The sequence below is a fragment of the Drosophila yakuba genome, chromosome X (assembly GCF_016746365.2).
Source record: "Drosophila yakuba strain Tai18E2 chromosome X, Prin_Dyak_Tai18E2_2.1, whole genome shotgun sequence".
NCBI classification, from domain to species: Eukaryota; Metazoa; Arthropoda; class Insecta; order Diptera; family Drosophilidae; genus Drosophila; species Drosophila yakuba.
In genome coordinates, this window is record NC_052526.2 from 3,536,920 (window position 1) to 3,564,446 (window position 27,527).

General features: G+C 41.6%; 2 protein-coding genes across 7 annotated transcripts in view; both read right to left on the reverse strand.

Moving 5' to 3' along the window:
- Nucleotides 1-27,527, reverse strand: part of LOC6524172 (neurobeachin) — a 164,476-nt gene that overhangs the window by 119,048 nt on the left and 17,901 nt on the right. The gene's annotated exons all lie outside the window — the stretch shown is intronic.
- LOC6524176 (proteasomal ubiquitin receptor ADRM1 homolog) lies at nucleotides 3,883-5,255 on the reverse strand. Its single transcript, XM_002100003.4, has one exon. The coding sequence runs from the start codon at nucleotides 5,162-5,164 to the stop codon at nucleotides 4,244-4,246; it is 921 nt and encodes a 306-aa protein (XP_002100039.1). The 5' UTR covers nucleotides 5,165-5,255; the 3' UTR covers nucleotides 3,883-4,243.

The following is a 27,527-nucleotide window of genomic DNA, read 5'->3' on the forward strand; positions in this document are numbered from 1 at the left end:
GAGAAAATCAGCCATGAAGAATACGGCGTGGATACAGTTTTATGTGACATTTAGCCCAATGCTGATTATCCACATATTCGATTTAATTTCGAATCGGTTTTATTGTCCTGCCGAGATTGTCAGATGTGCCCGAAAAGTGCCCCTCATTCATTTCCCCCGCATTTCTCGCCCATTGGCAAGCCCTTTCCAAATGTTTGCATTCGGAACCGCACACACAACAAACTCTGGTTGGCCGGCAATTTTACGTTTATATTTTGCCGGATATTTCCCTCTTAGCCATCGTCCTCACTGACTGCACTCTGTGTTCTACATAAATATGAAATTTATTAGTGAATGTTGCATATCCTTTTGTGCGTGTCAGTTCCGGCTCGGATGCATTTTCGCAGCCGGGAAATCGAGGAGGCGGCGGCGGATCAGAGAGGACCAAATAACCAGAGGTCCCCAAACGTTCCGGCAACAACATCATTACTGGACTGGACGTGGCCCAAAAAAGCCATTTCTCCTTTTTTTTTTTTTTTTGTGCGTACTAAAAAAAACCAGAGCTTTATTGCCATTTCGTTTGGACGGTGGTTTCTGGGATTTTAATTTGTTAAATGCACTTTTGTCCTCTTCATCTGGCATATCGAGCGATGCACTTAACCCGCGAATGACATCATGGATTCATGGGTCGTCCGTAAAAGTTATTTAATTCACGGGATTCCAGTAATTGTTGACTTAAATCGGATACATTTGAATTAAAATTTCATGCGAAACTTTTCGGTTTTTTTTGTTCTTTTCATATATATATTTGAAAACAAACAACTAGTTTTCCCACTATCAATAAAAATAATTTATAAAATTCAGCATTAGTTTAGTTTTCAACTGCATTCGTGGTGTTTTGCTCCATAGATACACACCTACTGCTTCTATTTAATTCGGCTTTTTTGGCTGCGACAAGAAAGTTTTTCCAGCTTCAGTTGGAAAATTTATTCATTGCTTTTTGCAAGTGGGTTAACTTTCTGGTTTGGCGACGCGAACAAAGCTCGATGGCGACATTTTATTGTTGTCCCTTGGACAGGCGGTTCTTCCCCCAGTTTCCTCCGATTTCTGTCCCCTCCTCGCATGTGCATGATTTTTTGTTGCTTTCTTTTAAGGGGAGAGAGCTTTTACGCTATTATTTGATTTTTATTCGGGTTCCGGTCGACCCCGCGCCGCACTCCCTAAGTTATTGTCTCATGGACTGCGGCATCAATGCGAACTAGGCCAGTGGCTAAAATTGAGTGGAGGGGTAACGGGAAATGCTGGGAAGGAGGGAGAATCTGCCAGCCACACTGTCGCTGGCCATTTGGCGACTTCTCCCCGTCCTGTCGACACTTTTTATTACACACTTTTGCGGCAGATATGTCAGGAAATCGATGGATACATTATCAATAGAAAGAGTTCCCTTACCAAGCCGAATTTAAAGCACTTTACTTTGAATGGGTGCAGTCAAATTGTGTTTTTTTTTTAATCGAAATTATCGATAATACATGGATGGTGTGCCATCTCTACTTTTCAAGGGCAGCATTTTCAGGAGCAACAGAGCCAAAGTGGTGAAAGGCAGAGGAAATGTTTGACCACCTCCCAATGAGTGTTTTCTGGTTTCTGGGAAGGATATGCTTGAGGCCAGTGCGTTTCCTTTATGCGACAATGTTTGCCCAATGTCGAATTCCTCTGCCATTTGCCATTTGTCATTTGTCTGCCATTTTCTGGTCCTCTATCTGTGTGACTTCCGTTTGCCGCAGCATACGCCATACATCACACACTTATAAATATGTATATATATATATATATATATATATATATATATATATATATATATATATATCTATTTACATATAAGCATTGTGGCATTGACAATTATGACACGTGCTTTAAGTTTTTGACTTTGCCTTCGGGCGCGTCAAACAGATTCTCATTAGAAATCCCATTGAAACAGCACACAAATTCCTCGAATTTCGCCATCTCCTTAATTAAGTGCCTTTGGCCTATTGCCATTGCCTGAACTCAAAGTGGGATAAAGCCAAAGGCAAGAAAAAAGTATGTAGTTTCTACTATGCTCTGTTTATCCAAAGGATACTTAATACGTACGTACAAGAAACTCAGTGGCAATAAGCCAAGCTACATAACCAATAAAATGTGGCCATATTTTGTAATTCAGTAATTCGTCTACGTACTCTGCTTCAAGCATCAAAAATAATTGACCAATTGATTGTAATCTCCATCAGGTGGCAAATTCTATGGGTATTTTCATTGCCTGCCGGGCAATTGAAACGAAAAAAAAAAAGAAAAAAGAAGCCAGCCTTTTATTTACATTTAGCCCGGAATGAAAATTCACTTTGAGCAACAAATGCTGCTTGTTTGCACGGAGCACGTTGTGTGTTGCATGTGTGGCTAAGATGCTTTGCCTTCACCTTTGACTACAGCAAAAATTCCGGCAATTTCGTGTGTGAATTACCCCAGGTTTCCCTAGCTCCCTGCTAGTTTTAGTTTCAGTTTCAGTTCCAGCTACAGCTACAGCTTCAGTTGTGTGCTTCATTATCAAGGACCAAAAACAGAATCAAACACACACACACACTCCACACACTGTGCATGTTGTGTGTGTGTTTGCGTAATTCAAGATGGCAGCAAACCGACAAGCTGAAGGGCAGGAAAATGGGTAGAAAATAGGTGGAATGAGTGGTGGTATGTTGTAGTAGTGCCATGGAGCAGTGCGAAGTACAAATGTAATGGCAAATTTTTGAAATTAGTATGCAACACGCATAGCCGTCGAGAGCTGGAGAGCTGGAGAGATGGAAAAGTGGCAAAGGGCATGAAAATGTGAATGTGAATGGAAATGGAGTTGGTGAGCTGAGAGCTGGAAAAGCGGCTAAAGAGCTAGCTAGTGCCCTATGTTGCACACTCCGCCTTTTTTGGGGGAAAAGCGGTGGGGGGGACCCTTTTCTCTTAACTATTATTGCATTTACTTCGTTGTGGAGAACATCAATAAGCGGCATATTTAAGCTGCTTGTTCGGTTTAAGTAATTTTTATGGCAATTCTCTGCAACGCCATTTACCATTAAGTTTTATGTTGGTCCCACAAGGGAGGGGAGGGGAGCATTATTAGTTTTAGTTGGTTAAATGCGAGAAACTCAGGGAAAGGATTATGGAAGTCAAGCGAATTGCACAAGTGGCACGTTTGAAATGAAATGCCATAACGTTTGCCTATTTTAATCAATAATGTTATAAGCGTATTCCTGAATCCTTCAAAGTTATATGCCTTTAAAGTGCACTTATATGAGAAACAAAGCGCAGACTTACTAACATCAAAAACGCTGGACACACACTGCAATGACTAACGCAGGATAAAAGTGTAGACAAAAAAACTGGGTGGCAAAAAGTAATCGTCAAATTTGCTTTTTCTCTGTCACTATTTTCTTTTTTTTTTTAATCAATTTTTCCACCGCCAACATGCCATTGTCCAAAACTCTGACACAATGCAACAACTTTCCGAAAATTTAGCTTTTCTTAAGTTTTCTTTTCTATGCCGGAAAAAAAAGGGTAAAACTGTTACCAGCCCAGCATATTCGAATCTGGCCCGAAAACCCATCGCACAATGCCTTACACTGTCCCGCTGTCCACCATTTTTCCGCTCACTTAGTTTCATTAAAACAACGTGGAAAAAGTTTTTGGTAAGCATGGGCGGCACAAGGAGTAGAAGGACAGTACAGTGCGCCATACAAATGAGGCAAAGAAAACTGCTGTCGCAGGGCCCAGGACTCTGAAGGAGTCGAAAATAACTAAAAAAAAAAAACACTGGAAAACAAACCCCACAGCCACAATAACCCGAGATCCTAAGTACTCCCCATAGTTTACAACTATTTCTTATTTGAGAAATTTCCTTCGTTTTGTATTCATCGTTGCTTTGCTCCTTTTTCTGTGTATTTTATATCAATTTTTAGTGTTTCCCCATTCTTTTCCTTTTTTTCTCCCGTTTTTTTTATTTTTTTGCTACTTCTTTTCTGGGCACAAGCACACTTTTATCCGCTTGGTCTTTGTCTGGAGTTGTGCAGCAAGTTGTCGTCTAACTTATGGCATCTCATTTATCTTCGTAACTCGAGACGAAACGACGACCAAGGAGTCGAGCAGTTATTGCATTTTGTACGCTCTACCTCTTTTCAGTTTATGTGCCATATTTAATTCTCTATATTTTGACTTATTTGTGAGCATTGAACCACCTCCCTGTTTAATCGGCTGGTCTTTCGTCACGATGCAGTTCACGTAGAAAGCGCTCAATATCCCCAACTTGGGCGGCATCCAAGGCCTCGAGATGATCATGTTGGAACAGGGGCTCCAGAATCGATCTGAGCACTCCCGAATGCAGTGCTACGGAGAAATAGGACAAGGTCTCGTTGAATTGTGGCGAATGCATATGCTCTAGAATGTCTTCCTGCTCATCCTCTGCCTCAGGATCCTTGGGCAGTTGGGCTAGCAGCTTCTCACGTCTCAATGGGCAACTTAGGAGATTTTCCACTGCTTCGACGCCATAAATGCGCAAAACAGCTGTCAAGTCGAATAGCTCTGTATCTGTATGGGGATCGGAAAATGCCAAGGGCGGTGTAACTTCCACCGTATCATTACTTTGCCTATGAGTCACATTCTGTCTAGTTGGTAGCCAAGTTTCTGGCGTTCCGGCCAGCAAATCCGCGAGAACTTGAGGATTTTCACTGCCACCGAAACCGCGACGGGTTTCGTGCTCCACATCTGTATCCACATCGCCGTCGGCCGCCGCACTCTCGTCCAATTTGCGTTCACCACTGGCAATCAGTTCGTTGACCCGCTGACAAAATAACGCATCTCCGTCCGCCTGCGGCTCCTGCATCCAGAAAAAGTAACGCTGCGGCGATCGTGTGTACTTGAGGACATAAACCCGACCGGTTTTGCACTGATCAATGTGACGGAATTCGAGGACGCCCGGCGTGGCGACAATGTCCAGCTCAACGGCCCCGGATCGCCGGTCCATCCAGTGGATGTGCACCTGGTTATCACCGGCGGATCGGCGCACAAAGAGCAGGCCCTTGCGCTCATCGGGCTCGACCATTTTGCCCAGAAGTATCATGCGGCCGGCCTTGTACTCGACCAAATTGGGGCCCTCCGATTCGGCCATGTGGCTGTGGCAACTGGAAATTTTTTAAGTGATCACCGATGATTTGACTTATGGACAATACACAAGCTGCGCAGCCAACTTTACTGGCAATTCCATTCACAGCAATTAGGTGTTCATTTCAAGCGTTTTAACGATTTCTCTCTCAACCTTAACACTTAAATGCCAAAACTTTGGTACGTCCCCTAGTTTTATAAGTACATTAAATGTACATCGAAGGCAATAGAGGTTATGTTTTTAAAAAGGAAAAGCGGAAGGAAATAATTATACGAGTATAGCTCACACACTACGGCTCATTTATGGGCTACTTCAGCGTGAGCCGTTTGGCTGTCCAGCCGGGGCGGCAATTGACCTTTAATTGCACACTTAAAAGCACATAAAAACGTGGCCAGGATGCACGAGGCAAGAGGCAAGAGGAACATGAAGAGGAAGAAGTTCAAGGAGCAGACAGGAAAATCGCCGGTGGCCAGAGGTCCTGGGTCAACAGAGGCGTAGTAAGCGCTGTAAGCTTAGTCAGGGGGCAATTAAAATTAAAGCGATGACTTATATGGCTCAACGGACCGGAAAGCGAATAACGTGGTACTCACTGCACTACAGCTACTGGCTTTCCTTCTACATCGCATTTTGATGGCAACTATAGATATTCTTAATGATGCCTTCCCATTATTGACTTCCTAAACGCCATGTGCGCTTTTTTTTTATTGAAGTAGCCTTCTGTTTATCGAAATAATATTAATAATAATATTAATAATAATATTAATTTTAATCATGCGTTAATTTCTCAATAATAATAAATATTAAACCATATCACCGGTATCCAAAAGTATGTGACATTTAGAAAATTGTCAAACTCCATTTGGTTTGGCCACATTTTAATTGATCCAAATCATCTTAGATGTATTTGAAATATTTTCGTTTAATTTAATTGGATAGAGTCAATATGATTGGCATGATTTGTTTTCATTCAATTAAAGTTGATTCGATTGGGTGTGGGTGTCTGTCTGTCTGTCTGTCTGTGTGTTGCAATGTCATGTCTACATGATGAATTATTCAAGCAGATTGAATTGGAAACGAAAGCACGATGTAGACACATCTTTTAGTTACCTCACAGTTTTACACTTTGCCCAGAAAGCAGCTGCAAAACCAACGCGCCTTAATGCCTTTTCAATAGACTCGTGTACACATTGCTATATAAATATATATATATATAAATTTATATAGATATATATACGAGATATATATATTCGTTTTAATGACAGGACTCCTGCAGCTCAGCTCTCGTCGCTCTCTGTTCGAAAGCAATTACAATTTAAGTATTTAATTAGGGAATTACGTGAGCAAACACCCAACCATCCAACAACCCAAGCAACCAAGCACCCACACACATGGCGAGGTCAAATAAATGGAAAAGGAAAAGAAACCGTGTATCAAATAAAATAAAAATAAAAGGAGCGTAACGAAGTTGCCCCAATTGTGGGTGGCGCTTGTCCACCTGCCCACCCGCCCTCCTGCCACGCCTCCCCATAAATGCCAATAAAAATGAAGCCAATTGCTGTTGCCGCAACAAAATAAGAGGAAACAACAAAAAAATGAAAAGAGCAAGAAGCATTTGAGGCAACTACAAAACAATTTGTAGTTTACGCTTTACGCGTTCTCTACAGTTCGTCCGTAACGAAAGCACGAGCTGAGACCCCGATAAAAAATGAAGGGATGGGGAAAACCAGGGGAAAAGTTGAGGAAATGTGAAGACGATGGCGACGGACGCAAAGGATAAGCGTGTCCTGGCATCCGACTGACCCACGTCGCCACTGTCGACACCCGCAGCCAAGCAAATAGTAAATAAAATCAAGAACTATAAAAAACCTAACAAGAAAAAGAACACTAAAAATACCTTCTAAGCGATAGCGTATATGCCAACTTGGATGCACCCAGGTTGTTTTATACCATTTGTATTCAAAGGCTTTTACAAAAACTAAACCCATTTGATTGAATCACTTTAAAGGAAAATAATCTACTGCGTAATCTTAACTTATGTTCCACAAAGAGACGTGAAAGACGTAAAGTTCTCGCAGTACACCAAGGCGTATACGTCATACTCTAAGCGCACGAAAATTACGAGCATTGTGTTGACAAATACCTTAACTTCAGTTAGCAACCCAAACGCACCAACACACGCCAACATTTTTCGCAACACTCACTGGCAATTTTCCTTAATTTTCAGTTTCATTTTTATGGCTACGTTTTGCTTTTCCCATGCTTCGAATTTTATTTCCTTTTTCTCACATTTTTTTTTTATTTTGCGGGTATCAATAAATTGACGTCGACCAAAGCTAACAAACAAAAGGGGGGCGAGGGAAGGGGCGCGAAAGTGGGCGGTAGCAGGTAAACATGTCTACTATATATATAATGTAAAGATGTGCCACATAGGGTTTATATACATATTTTTGTGTATAAATGGATGTGTGGGCGACAGTGGCAAATAAAATGATCGCCTTTTTGACTTTCAACCATAAGCATGGAGATATATGTATGTATTTTCGCTGTTATGCTCTGCAAATATGTGCGAAGTTGCGTTTTTCGCCATTATTTGCCCTGCATTTATAATTTGTTGGTTGTAAATATTATATGACATGAAATAATCATTTCACAGCATCTCAAAGGGCAGCAGTTTAAGATTTCTGCTTAAAAAATCTTAATGAAATGCCTGTAAATTACACGGCAGATGCAGAAAGGGGATATAATCATTGCAAATTCGTTAATAAACCAAAGATTAAGAGAGGCAATTCAAGTGTTATATGAATACGTAGCATCAACAAAAGAACATACCCGTAACTTAATTAGCATTTGCAATTTGCCTTCGACTTCCGAGCGTTGGATTTTAATCAAGGAAATACTTTCGGCAGCAATTGCCTGAATGTAAATGCAGTTCAACAATTACCTTGAATGCCACACATTTCGATAGAAGCATTTCGATAGAAGACCTTCTAGGACCATGAATTATTGACTTGGCTTAATTGAATGATTTCATTGCATTTCGGCCGAATGAAGATGAATATGAAATGAGTTAATTAATTGAAATTTGTCAACCCAAGGGACGGTGGTTGGGTTCAATGAACCCAACAAAATAAAAAAGCCCCTGCCATTTTGTTTCACCTTCGTTGGTGTTTTTTTTTGTTGCTTGTCGTTTCGCAGTTGCGTCATTAATTCATAAGCATGAACTTCATTTGGTGTTTTTCCTCTTCGTGTTCTGGTTGTAATTCTCCATATGTGTGTTTAGTGTCAGTCAGGCCAATTAAACGAGTGAAACGAGGAGTCAACTTGAAATTAACACACACTCGCACACTCGCGCACACGCACGCAACTTTATGAATCTCAAAAATGTGCCTCGTTGCCCCAAACTAATTTCACTCACCCTCTCACGCACACCAACACGCACACCAACACGCACACCAGCACGCACACACCGGCATTCACGCCACAGGAGTTAGTCCTTTCCGTTGTTCCTGTTGCTTGTTTTCTGACAAAAGAAGCCAACGAAAAACACACAAGCACTGTTCACAGTGCCAAGTCGAATTCATGAGATACTCTTTGGCACTCCTCAATGGATTTAATTACTGTACTAATAGCATAGCTAAATATGAACACACAGATATTTTCGTAACTTAAAGTTGGAGGAGAGAGAGCATACACCATAGTCAATTTTATCTGGTGATTATCTTTCCAACGCTTGCAAGTTTTTAGCCAATCATTAGTTATATATTTTCTGCGCCATCATCGCCATAAAAACGAAGCGACTGCCGCCATTTCGTGGCCAGGAAAGCCTAGAATCCTGTCAAATTGAAAGTGTATCTCGATGCTTTTTCAGTTTATCCTGCACCCGTTTGGCTATCAAAAAAGGGAAAAAGGGTAAATCTCCCCATCGGGTTTTCGTTTTTCCCGCCCGCAACACACACACACACACACGCACACAAACACACACGCAGGGACACACACCCATGATTGGTGGCAGGTTTTGTTAATTTACGTATTTTTTGGTCTCGCTTCTCTTGCTCCTTTATTTTTGCTGTTTTGCCTGGCACTTTACCGCCTTCCGTTGCTCTTTAGCCTGAAGTGCGTGTTAGATAAACTGACAGGTGGGGAAACTCGGGAAACTCTGCGGGTGGGGGGAAGTCGGCCTAAGAGGGGTAGAAGGGGGGCGGAAGGAAACTGCAGGATATGCCGCAAGGGCAAGCGGATGTGTTGCTGCTTTTCCACTAAACCAACCCATCTGCCACTTCCGAACCCCCAAACCCCCGAATACGACCTCTGCCTTAGCCCTCTATTTTCCTTAACCCTTTGACGGCAAGTCATGGTAAGTATGGGCGTGACAGCCGCCCTAAATGCCAACGAGGACACAACAAAACATCAGCATCCAGTGTGGGCGGCATTTTTGTGGTTTTTGTGTGCTTCCTTTGCTTTGCCAAAAAATATATGTACAGGTATATGTGCACAATATAAACATTTTCTATATACTACACCATGTTATATAATTTAATTGTACATAAGCCCGGTTTGTCTTGCCATTATTTCAACTTTCAAGTGGCGGCTGGCAATGCAACTTATGCTGCTTCAAAACGATTAAAGAGTTGAGGAAACAACTCGTTTGATACCCTTGCTTAAACATAGCAATCATTTAGCAGCCATGTTTCAAGTATTTAACAAATACGGTTATGCATTTTTAAGGATTACATTTGAAATGTGAATATGAATTACGAAACCGAATACTTTTTTTCCCATTCGCAAACCCTGCGCAACTTACGCGGGGGCATAAACAATGGTGGACGTTTAATAAACATCATTTAATTACAGCTATGGCGAGCTGAAACGCGGGAGCTCTGTAGGGATAACCGAAGGACCCTTGGTAATTTGTATAACTTTTTTTTAATTATCCTCGGATTTTTCGCTTTTATCCTCCCCGCCATCCTTTTACTGGTGATTTAGTTACACAGCGAGAAATCGCCGCGGGTGAAGCTTAGCAGATGGTCCGAGGGGAGGTGGTTGTTACCACAACAGTCGTGTCACAGATTAAAGTTGTGATAAATAGGGAAAGCGACTGGGAATAAGCGACAAAAAGAAGCGTATAAGCGTGAGGGTTAAAAAGCGAGTGTTCACCTGGCGATAGAGAAACGCCATTAACGCCAAAATGATTCAGGAAAAGGAAAAGAATATGGGTTAACAGCCGGATGCTCTTTAGAGGATCAAATAGAAGTAAAAGTAGAGCTCAAAAATAATTATGGCAGGTGTGTTTAAGCATAACTCCTTTTCCTGACACTCTCACTGTTAAAAAAAAAACAAACAGTTGATTAACCACAATAAACACGACCATAGATACTTAGCTAGAAGACCACCGTTTTTCGCATATAAGCCATATCTTCACATTGCATAGCTCCAATATTGGGAAAATGACCAACAAAATGGGAAACTCGTCGCCAAGCGAAGATCTCTGGCCTGGTCATAAATTGCGCACAAAGTGCGCATATAAATCAAGTGTAAACCGCTTCGACTCTGGCGCACCTTCTTCGTTCTTCGTTCTGCAAAGCAATCGAATGAAGGGAAAATAATAATAATGAATTTATGGTCGGGATTTCAAGGTTCCTCTTTTCAGGTTGCAGCAGCCCAAGTTCCGGGCACCATTAAATAACATTTAAAATGTCAAAGCAAGAATGCACACTGCACACTGCAGAATGGAGAACGGAGAATGGAGAATAAGGAATTTCGAGCAGTACCAGTTCCAACAAATGTTGAAAAGAAATCGAATGGAAGATGCTGTGAGTCTGTTTGGGGGCACCAAAGAAATGAATCGGCAAAGGGAAGGGAAAGGGGACGGAACCAACAAAGCCGTAAATCTCAAAGCCAAAGCAGATGCGATTCTGGCCGCAAAACAACAAACAGAACTCGAAAGCAATTTAGATGCATTGCATATGCAACTAGAATGCGGATATGGTTTACAAATGGGTAGATCAGTGGCGAGCTTTGTGGGTGTTTTTTGGGGTAAAAGAGGGGACACTGTTCCAGTATCCAGCATCCAGCTCACATTGCATAACCGATGGCGAAAAACAAGGCTGACAAGGCGCACTCGCTCTAGTTGCAATTACAAGGACGCGCGACAACGTCGAATCAGGTTGCCTATCCACCGAAAAATGGAATGGTGAATGGTGAAATGGGGGCGAAATGGTTTGGATATACGGCTTATACTGCACGAAGAAAAAATCTGCTTTTGGTCATTTAAAACCATACAACGTGTGTAACATGTTGTAATCATCAATTAGCATGCATTTCGTCATGTAAATGTTGCTTTGAAATTACTGATCAACTACCATTACAAAGATATTTAAAGACGTTATTTCTCGCTGTGCACGTGGGATCCTTCAGCAGCCAAGATAAATATTCAATTAAAGAATGCGTAACGAAGGCATGTACTTTGTACCCTGGCAGGATGAATCGACTCGCGGAGCGAACGACGAATTGCTCGAGAAGATTGCAGCAGATTGCGCTAGGCGCCTGCTACCGACTTTTCTAAACCCACCACCACCCATGAATCCTAGCTTGTCGGCACCACCCACCCACTTTCCATTTTCCCACCGAACCGTGCAAGTCACGGTATTTGTGTTCACTGCATTTCGCTTGGCCTCTCCCTGCACGAGGACGTCACAAAAGAAGAAAATGGCTGACATTGTTAAACTCAAAGTACAGCAAAGCTGTACAAAATAAAAATAATTTAGAGAGCGTAAGAAACGTGAAAACCGTCGTGGAAAATATAATAATAATACAAAAGGGGAAGGAAACTTGTGCTTATAACCTGAGCCATGCGACATCATCCGAAGTGGTGAAGTAACGCAATTTTATACCAATAATACACCCCCTCGGGATGTATTAAAAAATTTTAAATAATACTCTTTAAACAGTTTTGCTGCCATTTTTGCAAATATTTCCACTGTGCCCGCTTACTCAAGAGCGTGACAAAGGCGGATGCTAGCGAAATAGGAATCGCGAGGTAAAATGAATATAAGTCGGGAAAGGAAGTGGGAATGCTCGAATGCAGGACGAAGAAATATGTATTCCAGCTGCTGCTGCTGCTGCTGCTGCTGCTGCTGTGCTCTGTCCTTTGGTAGATTTCTTCAAGAATCCCAGCATCAGTCAGCCAGCCAGCCAGTCGTGCATTTCGTCACTCATTCGGACTCGCATTCACTCGCTCAGTCAGCCGCTCATTCATTCATTCAGTCATTGCTGCAACGAGAGCCCTTTTGCTTGACTGCGCCACTTTTGGTCGCTTATTTTGGGTTGACTTGACTAATGTTCGTAGCTGAACCCTAAGCTGAGCACCCACACAGAGACAGAGGAAAAGCGAACAGGCACAAACACAAATATAGTACTATACACTCGTCGTAACCGTCATCGACTTGTCAACATTCTGACTGACTCGCACTCGCTCACACACACCCACACACACTTGCTAGGGGAAAGGGACATGGGGTAAGCAAAGGAAAGTGGGACTTTGAAAACTAAGTAGATAAATAGCCGTCTAATGCCTGCGCCCGAAATGAGAAGCCCAATACTGCCGACAAACGTTATGCTTGTACCCTAACGTAGTTTATTCAAACGATCGATTTAATCGGTATAGTTTATCGAGCTGCTAATGGTTATCGAAAAGTGTATCGATTTTATTTATGGCACGTAATTATTGTTTTTCTTGCAAGCATCATCATTTCGAATTAGCAGAATTCAATATTAACAGAAATAAAAACCCTCCGTTCTGTAATATTTTAAGATATGAAAATTATCAATTAAAACACGCCGTCACGTATACGCAATGTGAGCAACGTTAATAATGGCTGAAAGTGTAATCGCATTAGCTATTTACGTGACATTAAAAGTACTCAATCGTAAAGTACTCAATAGGTAACCAAGGCAAATCTTATTTTCACCTAAAAATATTCGTGTCCCACGGATAGGGTATTTGTATAAGCCTTCATAACGAAGATGCGGGCTGCGAAAGATGGCGGATGGATGCATTTTCAAAGCGTGTATATGTCAAGTGTTTAATGCGCCTCGCACAGACACCCCTCCGTTCTATGTGTGTGTGTGTGTGAGGGTGTGTTTCTGTGTGGGAAGGGGTGTGTTTTTAGTGCGCCTTTTTGTTATATAATAGAAAATCCTTAATAACATTTTCTTTACAATTGTGCGAGGAGTTGAGGCAGCGAGGAAAATACAAAGAGGGAGCGATTTGCACTAGGCACACACAAATCTCCTTACGATGCTCCTCCCTTCAGTTTATGCCCACCACACCCCCAGAAAATCCTCCTCCAGCCCTTGAGTCGCCATCGTCACTCGCTCGTAAACATTTCACGCTTTGCCGAGCAATAAGTTCCTGTTCTTTTCAATTTTTCCTTCCGCTTTTCTCAAAAATTTTGCCCCTTTTTCTTATTTTTATTTTGGCATTTTTTCCGCTCCCTTTACTTATTTTTCTGTCAGTTTGCCGTATTTGTTTTTGGCAGCTCGAAACGGCTGGATTCTAAATCCAGACTCCTGGTTTCTATATATCCTGCTGGCTCTGTGACTTCATCACCCAACATCGTCAGGTGGTCTTCTACACTCTGTGGCAAAAAGGGGTGGAGCTGCACACACACACACACAAAGTCATGAGACTGAAAAGCCAAATTCCTTTGGCCAATGTAGACGACGGAGCTAGGAAGCTTGGAAGCTATGAAGCTGAATGCTTAACCGCATTTCTATAACCGGAACCAGGATGTTGCTAACTTGGTTATGGTGCCGCCGCATGTTTGGGATTAGGACACGGAATGGGATTTTGCCTCAAAAGCAGGCTTTCTGGCCTGAGTTGCCTTTGCAAGTGCATTTAAACTGATCCGCAGGACAATGAATAAACGCTTGCCAAAGGGCAGTGAAACATGAATTTGCTCGGCCATTGTTTATATTCATTAGGTTCAAGTGAGTGTAAATATGAAATCCGATTAGGTGACCTATTATACACCATGCATATACGAGTATAAGGTCATTTAGAGACTTACTTCCACTTAAACTTGCTTTACGGCTAATCTGAAGTGATTATTTAACAATAAAGCTGTACTATACAGTTTTATATTTCAGTATTTCGAACAGTTATTAGGCATTAAAGTTGAACCAAAAATATGAATGCATATTTCAACAGACAAATATGTTCAATTTACATAAATGAATATTTATGCGAGCAATTTCAAATCCACGGTTAAATTTATTGATTGTCTGCCCCTAATGTTCGCTTATCCAACTAGATAAATCAAACTAAATGTTCGCTACGTTTCCACAGTTTCTAGAATCTGGAATCCCTTGTCATTGTTCAACGTCATTAGGCGATAAATTGACCTTCACGCATGGCTGATGGGGATTGGAATAGGAATTCGTATGGGGGATTTTTGGCTTTTTCTGGTGGGTGGTGCAAGACAAGCCGTATAGGCGTTGATTGCTAACCACATGAGCCGGGTCCCGTCCACTTGTCCAAATGCCAAGGAAAGCAAAAGTGGGCGGCGTTGCTAAGGAGGAGCAGTGAAGGTGCCAAAAGGAGGCGGCGTTGGGGAACGAGAAATGTGGTGATGAAACAGGAGATGAGCGAACGAAGCCAACTCATGAAGTCTCGAGCGTGTGCCACAAGCTTTGGACGTATGTGCGGCACGGGGGCAATATGTTTTCAGTGCAGCATCACGACCTACGAGAAACTACAGTTACAGTGTGAAAATAAATGTTGGTTCTTAAAGCAAATTTCTAAAACGAGTCTCTTTTTATTGGAAAAATCTGTGTAAGAGTATACAACACAGTATAAAAGTTCTGCAGTGAGAAATACGAGGGTCGTTTGATAAGTCCGTGACTTTTTGAATAAAATATATTTTTTTCGTCAAAGAAGCGTTTTATTTCTCAACATAATCTCCTTTTAGCTCTATACATTTAGTCCAGCGTTTTTCCAATTTTTTTATTCCTTCCAAATAATAGGTTTTCTCAAGGCCCTCAAAATAGTCGTTTGTTTCTGTGATGACCTCTTCATTTGACCCGAATCTCTTACCGCCGAGCCATTTCTTCATGTTTGGAAACAAAAAATAGTCACAGGGGGCTAAATCTGGAGAATATGCTGGATGGGGTAGCAGTTCGTAGCCCAATTTATGAAATTTTGCCATGCTGACTACACACGTGTGCACCCGTGCATTGTCCTGATGGAACAGCACTTTTTTTTTCGCCAAATGCGGTCGTTTCTGCTTCAAATCAATATCGAATCTGTCCAAAAGCTCTGAATAATATTCGCCGGTGATCGTTTTACCCTTTTCAAGGTAATCGATGTGAATGATACCTTGTGCATCCCAAAAAACTGTGGCCATGACCTTGTTGGCCGACAGACCCACCTTGGCCTTCTTTGGTGCACGTTCACCCGGAGAAACCCACTGTCTTGATTGTTCTTTGGTCTCTGGTGTGGTGTGGTGGATCCATGTTTCGTCTACGGTAACGAAACGGCGCAAAAATTCGTTTGGATTGCGGTTGAACATCGCCAAACACTCCTTTGAAATGGTCACACGGTTGCGCTTATGGTCGTGTGTGAGCAATCGCGGCACCCATCGCGCGGAAAGCTTTTTCATGTCCAAATATTCATGTAAAATGTGATGTACCCGTTCAGTTGAGATGCCTACAGCCTCAGCTACCTCACGCACTTTCATTCTCCGATCATCCAATATCATTCCATGGATTTTGTCGACGATTTCTGGCATGACGACCTCTTTTGGGCGACCTGAACGTTCGGCATCACTTGTACTGGTACGACCACAACGGAACTCAGTAAACCATTTCTTAACCATTGAAATTGATGGTGCAGAGTCCCCATAATATTTATCAAGTCTTTCCTTGGTTTCGGTGATGGATTTTTTACGCAAAAAATAATGCTTAATTAGCACACGAAATTCACTTTTTTCCATTTTCGTTAAAATTCACGAGATCGTCTGCTTTCAATGCCTATAAAACGCAAACCAAAAAACGCAGCTTTCTCAAAATTTTACAGTCAGCTGTTAATCGATAACTGCTGACAGGAGCAGTGTTGTATTTAGAGCAGGTGCGCGGCAAATACAAAAAGTCACGGACTTATCAAACGACCCTCGTACTTGCTTTACAACATACTTTTTAGCAACCCATCAGGGGTTTTCAAGTCCGAACATATTTACTACACACTTACTAATATTTATTCTCAGTGCTCAAAACCGCATCCACATCCTGAACCGTATAGCTGTCGCCTTCGTCGTTGTCGGCTTCATGTCTCGTACAGCACGCAATGTGTAATAGTTATTTGATAATCTACCTGTTATTGACCTCATTTTTATGTGTGTGTGTGTGTGTATGTGAGAGAGGAGTGTGTGTTTAGGTGCCTGTCGTTGGTATTTGTATTTGTACTCGTATATGTGCAGGCGAGCTAGATGGCAAACACACACAGCACACATACACACAAGCACACGAGTGTAAAACGACATGATATTGGCGTGTAAATTATGTTTTGCTTGTATGCTATCCTCTTCCATTTCCCCCACATCGACAATTCTAAGTTGCAATTGAATGTAAAAATCTAGAGAAACATTTTCTCGGGGAAAATTGACATTTTTCTTGCTGGCACAAGGTTAAGACACTCGGATGATATGGAACATGGTAAGTGCCAACGATATGTCAAAGATGCAAGATAGTTGGTAAAGCGTTTGAAAAATAGCTTAAATGGTTATTAGATATCAAATAGTTGGCAGATGTTGCAAATTTATTACAATTATGTGCTCCATTAATACAAAAAGGTTTGTCCTCTTGCATAACAAACACTTTTACAACACTAGTTTTGTGATACAATTTCTAACAGCTTTTGGTTCTTAACGACTAAACAAATGCCGTTCTACTGCTTAAATGAAAACCTATTTTCCAACACTTATGGATAACAATTCCATAATTTATCGGGCACTCACACACACATACAAATGTGCCCATTTCAATGGCCTGAAATTGCTAGGACAAAAAGCTGGCAAAAAAAAACCCAAAGAAAAAACATTAGTTAAGGCCTGCGTGACACATTGTAAGCTCGATATGCACATGTATGTATGCATATATGTAAATATATAAATGCATATAAATATATACATATGTGTATATATGTGGGTGGCTTTTGTTCTGAACTACGCTCAATTGCAACAATTACAGCAACAATGCTGCCCGTGAGTCCATTTACAGCAATTCGAGGTGTCTGTGTGTGGGAGTGTGTCTGTGAACAATGGTTTTACACACACATTCACACACACACACACTGGCATAGCCACCCACACACTCGCAGTGCTATTCAGTGTGCGTGTTCAATGGCAAACACAATGCTCGAAAGGAGGGCAAAGTTCCAGCGTAAATTGCATGCGATGAGAATGTGCAACAGCCGTGTCCGACCACGCCCCTGCCCCACTTGCGCCCTCCTTTCTTATTTCTTATTTCTCCATTTTTGTTTTTTACACCTTACCACCCCTAACCCCCACAACTGTTTCCTTAAAAACTGCTCGCTACAAATGACTAATTTCACTTTTTCCGTATCCAAGTATGTGTGTCAGAGTGTGCAAGAGGGTGTGTGTTTGTGTGTGTTACCTTTTTGTGTTTCCTTGCTCTTGTTGCGAATTTCATTTCGTTACACTTTCTCCACCCCCTTTTAACCTGCCAGTATTGTTTAACACATTGCCACTCGAAATTCTTTCACACTGATTGCTGTAGACGGTAAAAAGTATACAAGGATACAGCTACAAACAAAGATAGCGAAGGGAAATTATACCAGCTACTTACAGTTCATTAAGAGTGTAATTTGTGGTACCAATTATGCGCTAACATATAAAAACTCAATTTAAAACATTCTGCTTATTTTTGAATGCATTTCGTCCATTCACTTAAATCGCTTAGATTGCCTACCGCAGAATAACTGCCTTCCAAACCCAATGAAGTCGTGTCAGTTTGCATCGTACTTCATTTCAAAGGACTTACCTAAAAATATAAAAGAGAGAGAGAGAATAGCAAACATTAGTTCTATGCACGTTTTATTGGTTCAAGGTTTTCTAGACTTAAGTATTTGCCTTGTAAATGTGGGCGGATTAAAAGAGAAATGTATGCAGGCAATTAGTTGTTTTATATAAGCTGTGTTTTAAACATTACCTTTACCTCACCCTAAACGTTAAAATACATAACAGACTTGATGTAACTTTTACAACGCAGACAATCTGATAAGTCAGTTTTCGATTAAGGCTCAGCTTCAGCTCAGAACTACTTCATTGAAAAAACCACTCGTCTATCTTGTTCACTAATCTTCTTAACTGGTCCCCAAAGGCAACCAAATTTTTAATATTTTACCATCGAATTTCCGGTTCAGATTGCTCGCTTGCTCTCTTAATCGAGCACATAATGCAGTTAAAGGAGAACGAGAATAAAAAAAAAATATATATATATATATGTATGTATAAAGATAAAATTGGAAACTTTGGCCAACACTTAATCCAGAACGAAATCCCTACAAATTGTTAGTTCAAAGCTGAAGCAGCAGCAGCTGAATTAACTCTCTCGTTCTGGTGGCTAAAATAAAAATGTGAAAAATTTAACGAGAACATTTTCCCTCGACTTTCCCCCGCCGCCGCTTCGCATCCTGTCCCTATCTTCGTTTCCTGCATTGCTTTAGATTTTTCATAAAGTTTGTGCATTTCGTATGTATGCAAGCGAGGGAGCGGGCGATCCGAAAGGGACTTGCGCGTTCCAAACCCCTTCCAAACCCCTTCCAAACTCCTTCCGAAGCCCTTGCCTGCCGCACTTCCTTCCGCAACAAGGTTTGGGAGCACTGTACGCATAGCTAACTAACCACAAAGCGCAAATAGAACTTTCTCTCTGCTCCACAAACGGTTGGCGCTATCCAGAACAAAGCGGAAGGGGATGGGGAAGGGGAAGAGGAAGGGGAAGGGGAAATTGTGGAGGTTTCGCCTCTTGCACAATTGAAGGGGTTAAGGGGTGGGGTCACATTTGAGTGCAAATCAAAGTTTTGTTTTTGACCGAGCCCAGGAGCCAATGCCTCTTCAAGTTCCTTTCGGCCAGGCCAAGCTGCATCCCATAACTTTTGTCATATGCATGGTTGCATGCAAAGTGGGTACACTCGAAAAATGCAAGTGCTGATGTTAGAACTTTCAGAAAAATAAAAATTATGTCCCAATGGGCTTACCATGGTAATATGTAAAAACACATTGGCTTCACTAATAGGGTTGGTAACTTTACTCATGTGTAATTACCATATCTTTTCCCCATTGCTTTTAAACAACTTTCGGGCATTCTTTTTTTCTTTTTTTTCGAGTGCATAGTGAGATCCGCAGTTAGTTTACAACATCCGTTCCTGGGATTGCTGCGGCTGTTATTGCCCCAGCGCCTTTGGCCATCGCATCCCCTTCACCCTTCACCCTTCTCCACGCCCATGGACCGCCCCCCATTCCGCCCTCCCCTCCATACCCCTCCCCTCCATACCCCTCCATTCCCCTCGAATTCGGAATGTTCAATATAACCACGCTCCAAAAGCAATTGCCATTCTGCTGGGCTTCAAATGAGTTGGCAAGATGGTGGAAAGTTGGCAATGGAAATGGGCGTGTGTTTTGGTTTGGCGTGGTTGGATTCGATTCGGTTCGGTTTGACTTGGTTTGGATTGGGTTGGTTCGGCTTGGTTCGATTTGAGATGAGAGTAGCACTACAAGCATGTATTGCTCGCTCGCTCGCTGAATGAATTGAGTCGCCTTCCATGCAAACATATTTTCAATTACGGAGCTACAAACTTCTTTTTTTTTTAGGTTCACTTCTCGTTGCATAACAATAAACACAGACACATCCACATCCCCATCCGCATCCACATCCACATCCACATCCACACATGCACGCACAGAAAAGTTGGACAACAAAAGTTAGCCTCAGAGCTCCATATAGAGTCACTCAATTAGCCAAACGTACTCGTAAATGTGGATTCAGCTGTAAAAGGGATTATATATATATTGGTCGGTTGGCTGGGGCTGCTTTGGAGCTTTGTGGCTTGTTTCCGAGGCAAAGTTATCGATGGTTGCTCTCAAACATTATATAATGTAAAACAAAGGGACCAATGGCCAGGCTAATCAACTTCTTTCCGTGGGTTTAGGATTTCCATACCCAAAATGATATCGCTCTCGTTCAAAGCATGAAAGATCACCCACAAAGGGCAAAAATCCAAGCCTTGACTAACAAGTGTCATATGCAAGAGACCCAAATCCGACCAAAATAAAATTCTGGCAAAACAACAACTTTACACCATCACCTGGCCGATGAAGCGAGAGATGCAGATGCCACAGGTCAAGCTTGATTTAAATTCTTAATGAAATTTTATGGCCTGCAGAAGAAGGGCTGGTTGGTTGGTGGGATGGTTGGTTGGGTGACATGGGAGGAGGGAGAAACAAGAATACAGCCAGGAACACAAGCTTCAGAAAGCAATTAATTATTCAAAAACTAGACCGGACAAGGACATCAAAGTCCTTGTGCAACACAACACAGAGAGCTGAACAACAAGGCAAAAACAAGATGAAGTTCTGGTAAATATACACCAAGGAGTTGCTGCCTGCCTAATGACTTCTGGTCCCCATACCCAAGTTACTCATAAATATAAAAACCCCGGCAACTGCCATGGAATATTTAAGGACCTTCACACGAACACATGCATATAATAAACGCAAGAGGTTCAACCTTTGTGCGACATTTTAAATATTTTAGCAACAGGTTATGTAACTCTCCACAGCTGGTGGTACTTTTTTTTTTTGGTTCTGGTTCTGGTTCAGCCCCTCAAACTTTTTGGCAAACTTTAAGCGAATCCGAAACCTTTATCGTTGGATTGAAGGCAACTTTAAAAATGTATGAATGAATAAATAATCCATAATCCAGCAAGCCTCAAATCAAGCCAAACTTGGACCCCAAGTGGAAGACCTCCAAAGACACGGAGAAAAGAAATTTAGAAACTTCTAATGGGGGTTGTCAACAGAAGAAAAACAAGAAATGTAGAGACAATCGTTGCCGAAACATTTCAATTTGATTACATTTAAAGAGGTAGTTGGACAGGAGCTACGATAAGTAAATGGATGAATGAACTCCACAACAGCTAATCACAAACTGCAATGAAAAGGGCGACACTGAAAATCTTGTGAAGTTGAACTATTATATACTCCTTACTCGGATACTAAGTAACCGCTCAGAGGCCGGGGATTCTTTAAGTGGAATAATGTGAAGGTTTTTTCTTTCGGCTTTTGTGCAATTGCCTAAGTGGATAATGCCCATGCAACGAACTTCAAAATGCAACCGATTCCTCCATCCACCTCGCAGACACACCCATCAAACGAATCCCTGGACTTGGCCCACCACGTATTCGGTTTTATGAGAGGCAACAAATACAAAGATATCCTGAAAAAAAAAATAAAATATAAGGACAACCAGAAGGGGCGGCACAGGGTGTCGAAACTATGGCATAAAATTTCCAATTTGGTCTCCCGACTTTTTGGCCGAGAAAACTTTTCGAAACAGTTGCCTTCTTTTTATTGTTATTTGTATTTGGATTTTGTATTTTTTTTTGGCCAGAGACAGTAGTCTCTGCACCTATTGGTATGCGAGTGTGTGTGCTGTTTTTCAAGGGGAGCTGAAGTGGCACTGAAGCATATGATTCAGAGAGCCTCTGGCGGCCCTCCTTAACCCACGACCGCCCGTGGATATTGAATTTTGAACAGCGTCTTTCTTTTGCCTCCTTTTTCCTTGGACGCTGGCTAATTTAGCGCAAATAAAAATGTTGCACAGCCCCAGAAGTAGTGAGTTTTCTGCCATCGTCCGGAAACGGAGAATTTGGGGGGTCGGCAGTTTTCGCTTCATTTTGAATTCATGCGCTGCCTTGGCTTGGCAAATAACTTTGGACTTTGGCAGGCCACCCCTCGAAGCATCCAGTCGGGCGCCAAGAAGTAGCAAGGGTATATGCGTGAAACAGAAATCATGCTAGTGAAAAAAAAAGTATGCAACAAAATATTTTCTACATTTTACGTCTGCTTTTAAACCCCATACAAATATTTTTATTCCATTGAACTAGACTTAATGGAATTTAATACCAAAGGAAAATGTTGGGAAACCCTTCTAGTTGAACTCTAGAGAAAATAATTACTTTAAATTCGCCCAACATTCGCTTGGTCCTCTGGCTTGACTAGCTTTGCCGTAGGTGCTCTCAATTCATTTCACTTCTTTGTTCATTTAATTCCTGTTCCAGGATAACCGCAAAGTCCTTGCCCACTGCAACCGCAATTCGACTCAAATAAACTTTGTTTTTCTCGCCTTTTCCGGTTCCTTTTTTTTTTTTTACATTTTTACTCTTATTTCTGTTGTGGGTGTGCTGCTGCACATTCTGCGGCGACGTGAACGGGCGCGAGCAAATGACTCACAGTCCTGGGGGAGCGGATTGGGATCGGGATCCGGATCCGGGGGCACAATAAGTTTTTCGGCCACATTGAAAACATTGAAGTGGACTTCGTCTGGTCCTGTGGCTTCCAGAGGCCAAAGTCCGGAGTCCAGAGTGCGAAGTCCGGACTTTTGGACGGTTTGATGGCCTTCTGTTTCGTTGGACGCCCTCGGGCCAGGTTGGTCCACTGTAATTGAAAGACGCTGGCTGTGGCTGGTGTGCCAATCCCCAGCCAGCAGCCTCGTCCTCATCCTTATCCTTAGTAGTTCTGCTGCTACTCCTCCTTGTTGCTTGGTAATTAAAACTTCGGAGGCCAGTTGGATGCTGTTGTTTCCAGCAATATTTCAGTTAGTCAATCGTCACCTTCTACTCATACTTACACCCGAAAAAATTAAGACCGTTAGAAACTGTTTGGACTTTTCGAAATATTTCAGAGAAAAATATTTAAAATTACTAAAAGAAAAAGAAAAAACTTCATTCGAGTTTGAAACTTCCGAAAAATTACTATAGTTTATGAAGTATGTGTGTACGAGGTGAAATGAACCAAATTTTCCGGCCAATATTTTTTTTGTGTCTCGCACGTTTGAAATTAGTTAAAGTTTTCAAAGTTTGCCACCTCTCGCACACTCTCTCGCTCTCTAATGCTCGCTCTTTCTTTCTCTCGCTCTCTCCTCTTCCCCCCCCCTTGCTTGCTATTTCGCAAGAAAAGTTTAATTAGTGGGCGTGGTGCAAAAATTAATTAAGGCGAGCCGTAGCTGCTCATTATCAATTCAAGAAGTTTGGAGCAGGCGGGCGAGACGTAGCAGAGCAAATAGAGATTGGCTCAGTCATTCCATTCAATCACATACAAACACACACACACACCCACAAACACACACACGCATGCACGCACACAGCGACGTGGATTCATCTATCAATCCATCAATCTATCATTTCGGGCATCGTTCATCAATGTCATTCCGTGTCTTTGTTTTGCTTTTGCTTTTGCTCCGCTTTCTTCTCCGCCTCCTTCGCCCGCTTTTGTTGTTGTCCTTTGCCTATTTTGTAACGCTTTTGTTTAGCTCATAGGAGGATTACGGAGCAAAGGACTCGAATGGGGATGGCAAAGTGGAAGGAGAAGGGGAGGAAAAGGAGGCTGGATGGATGGCCGGAAAAGGTAAGTAAATCAAAGCCGAACACGGGGCGTATGATTTATTTTTGGGCCAGTGCTAAATCAGCTCCTTTGCATACGAAGCTTACGCAAGGTATTTGGTAAACAAAATTGCTCAATATTCATCGGGGTTATTTCTTAATAAGGCGATATAAATAGTATAACGAATGCATTAATAAATATGCAAAGTTACGTACACTGAAGTGAATTCAATTCTCAGTTTTGAGAACGTGCATTGAAATGCAGTTACATATTCGAGAGGTGTATGCAAATAACTCGACTGGATCGTTTGTATATGTATATTTATGATAATCATACAACTTTTAGTTATGTAAATGTAATTCAAAACTATAATTTATCATCGCAAGCTGAAATTTGTCCACGAAATCAAAAAAGTTTGGCAGAATTCTCATTCAGCATCAACACGAACTACTCTCCCAAAATTTGTTTAATTGCGAAAAAGTTACATTTTATTTTATGAAACAAAAAACTAAAGTTGACATTGTTAAACTCTCATTTCATTCGAAATGGGATTTGTAATCCTGAAATAATAGGATGGGGAGTGCAATTTTCAGGTTTATTTAAGGTTTTTGCATTTGCCTCACACAAATTTCCATTTTGGCCAAAAAAATTTAAATTTTATTTGGTTTGGTTTGCATTGCATTTCCTGCAGATGCCAATGTATTTTCAAAGCATACTTATTCGGGCAGACGTCCAACTAAGCCAAAGATCTCTCCATCTCCGGTCTTCTCTCTCTCTCTCTCTTTCTCTATTTCTTACTGACTGGTCTTTCTCCAAAATTCTCTCGCTGCTTCCCCCCGGGCGCCCTCCCCCATCCATTTTTGCATTTTTCCTGCATTTATTCTTGGCTGCATTGCAACAAATATTTTGGCAGAAATGTGGCAAAAATGTAAGCGAAATGCGTTTCAACTCGAAGGCCCCGCACTTTTTCAAGCTGATCCTGGAACCCTGCAATTCCCCCGGAGAACCAGCAGCTAGCTCCTTTTCGCTGGCCCACCCCCCCCCCCTCCCCCTCCCCCCTTTTTACACCATTATTTCCTTCCCCATTTGCCCCCTTTTACTCCCTCATTTTTAGTGCCCAGCAATGACATCTTACTTGGCAAGTTGGGGCCATGGAGTACCCCAAATAACATTACCAGCGACAAGTCATGGTGTCCTTAAAGCACCAAAAGAAATCATCTTATCATTTGAATACTTGCATGTTCAAAGGTTCAACTTAAATTTTCGCTGATTAAACATCAAATGCAACATAACATAATGCAAATATGATTTCATATTTTTTTCAGATGCCATTCTAAATTTGTAACCGTTCGCAAATGTATCACCTTTAGTTTTTTCAGTGTCTTATCCCTCGTTTTTCCACTCCCCTTGCCGCAGAAAGTTCTGTCTATTTTCAACTTCCTTTTTTATTTCCGTAATCATTTATATGCAAATCGCTTGCCTGGCATCCTTGCACACACACACTCAAAAACTTGCCACGCCCACATTACAGCCGAAAAAGGGGGGCGAAAAGGGGGTGTGTGTGTAAAACCTTCGGCCCACTTGAGTTGTCTTGCCTTCGATTTGCCATCAAAAATCTATCCTCGCTCAAGTTGTCTCCCCCTATTTCATTGTCTCTTGATGTTTTCTTACATATAGATCTAATTTTTTTTTCGGGTTGTTACACTTTGAAAGCGGAGCTACTAAGCCAGGCCAATCGACATTTCTCCTCGGTTTTCCTCAATAATTTTGTTGCATATTCCGAGGCGTTTGTGTGTGTGGGTATGTGTGAGCGAGCCAACTGCTGGCCGCCCCGTTTACCCACTGTCGTTTTCAAGTTAGCCTAACTGAATATGCAGAACTGAAGGAAGGAGCAGCAGGCAGGCAGCTCATTAAAATTGCACAACACTTTGATTTGCATAAGCTGGAAAAAAGTCTGAGGGAGAGAAAAAGAGAGAGAGAGAGAGGGCAGCGGAAAAAGGGAAAGTTTTCCCAGTTCATCCGGTTGTATTTCCCATTCCCCCCGAAGCCCCGCAAAGTCATTATCATTTGCCTGCGATGTTGGCATTATGAGATTGAAATATCGCAGCCACCTCGTGTGACCCATTCAATGTCGCTTATCCGCCTGCCAAAAAAAAAAAAAAAAATCGGAAGCTGGGGAAAATTTTCGTAGTGGCTTGGGGAAAACATGGGGAAGGGTGGGGAGTGGGGACAGGAAATTCAGAGCTGATTGCATCCACTGAGCTATAATAGTATTCCGAATGGCTGGGGACTGAATACTTAAGCAGATTTCTGGGGTGACACATTCATTTTTAGTGCAATTTATAATTTTCCTTGGATAGTTCAACTGACAGCCAATATTCCAGTGTAAAACTACAGTGGCAATTAAGTCGAATTAAATTAATGCCATAATTTCAATTGCCTTCTTTTAAAGCAGCCCGCTTGAAGAACAACAACGTGAGCTCTGGTATTGTGGCAAGCTTAAGTGAAAGAAAACAATGTGCCAAAACCCAAATAAACAGGAGCCCGATATATTTTATATTTCCCTCGGATGTAATTTGGTGATGCTCTCGAATTTTTCCTGCCATTTCCGAATGTTTCCGCCTCGAGGAAAATACGCTTTCCTCAGCTCTCACACACTCACACAAATGCACACAAAAAACACACACATATAACACGTATCCGAATATAAAAAGTATTTTTTGTGCTTTGTAACTGGAAACCAAGGGCGCCTAAAACATATTTGATAATTGAATTTGTAATACATTTTGCTGTGCTTTGAGGTCAACGCATGTGGGGATGCCTTTTGTGTTTTTCTTGGTTGTTAGGGATAATTTTCTCGCAGAGAGAGGAAAATCGCACACACAGACTCCATGGAAAAGCTGAGAAAAACTGGAGAAGCAAAGTGACGCATTGAATTAGCTTTCATTGTGTTTTATTTGACAACAGAAAATAACGTTAAATAAATACAGACATTGTTTTTCTGCTTGCTTACATGACTTGTGGGCAGAGCGAAAGAGACAGACGCTTGCCCAATGAGTGAGTCGGAAAATGTCACACAAATTTTATTTGATTTATTTGCCAGCTTTTATTTTCAATCCACACCCACTTTATGCGCTTTCCGGCTTTCTTTGCCATTTCATTTGACAATTTTCTTAAAAAAGGCAATCTTACAGTGCGTATCAGAACTATAAGTTCTTTCAATTCTTTCGTGGCCAATACATGTTTCTCTCAGCTATATTCCTTTGTTGTTTTCAAGCACAAGAGCACATTCTCGCTTGATGATTTGTAATCCTAATAAGATTTCCATATGCTATCGCTTTAATTGTTATATCTCTCTTTACAGCTTTTCCTCGCCGCCACGCGTTCTCTGGCCAAGTTATCCCCGTCTGCATCGCTGTTGGCTAAGCTCATTATAATTAACCAATCAATGCGAGAAGAGGCGACAAAACAACGGAAATGCCGAGACAACGTCAAAGTCCCCGGGAGATCCTGCCATCAGAATCTCCTCTATTCAATTCCACATTTTTTTTCTTTTTTTTGTGTGTCTATAAGTGTGTGTGTGTGTGTGAAAAAGTTACTTGGGCAACGCTGATTTATTTACTGAAAACAAAAGAAAGCCCAAACAACAAAAGAAAAAGATGCGGCGGTCGAGTAATAATAATGTGTAATAATGA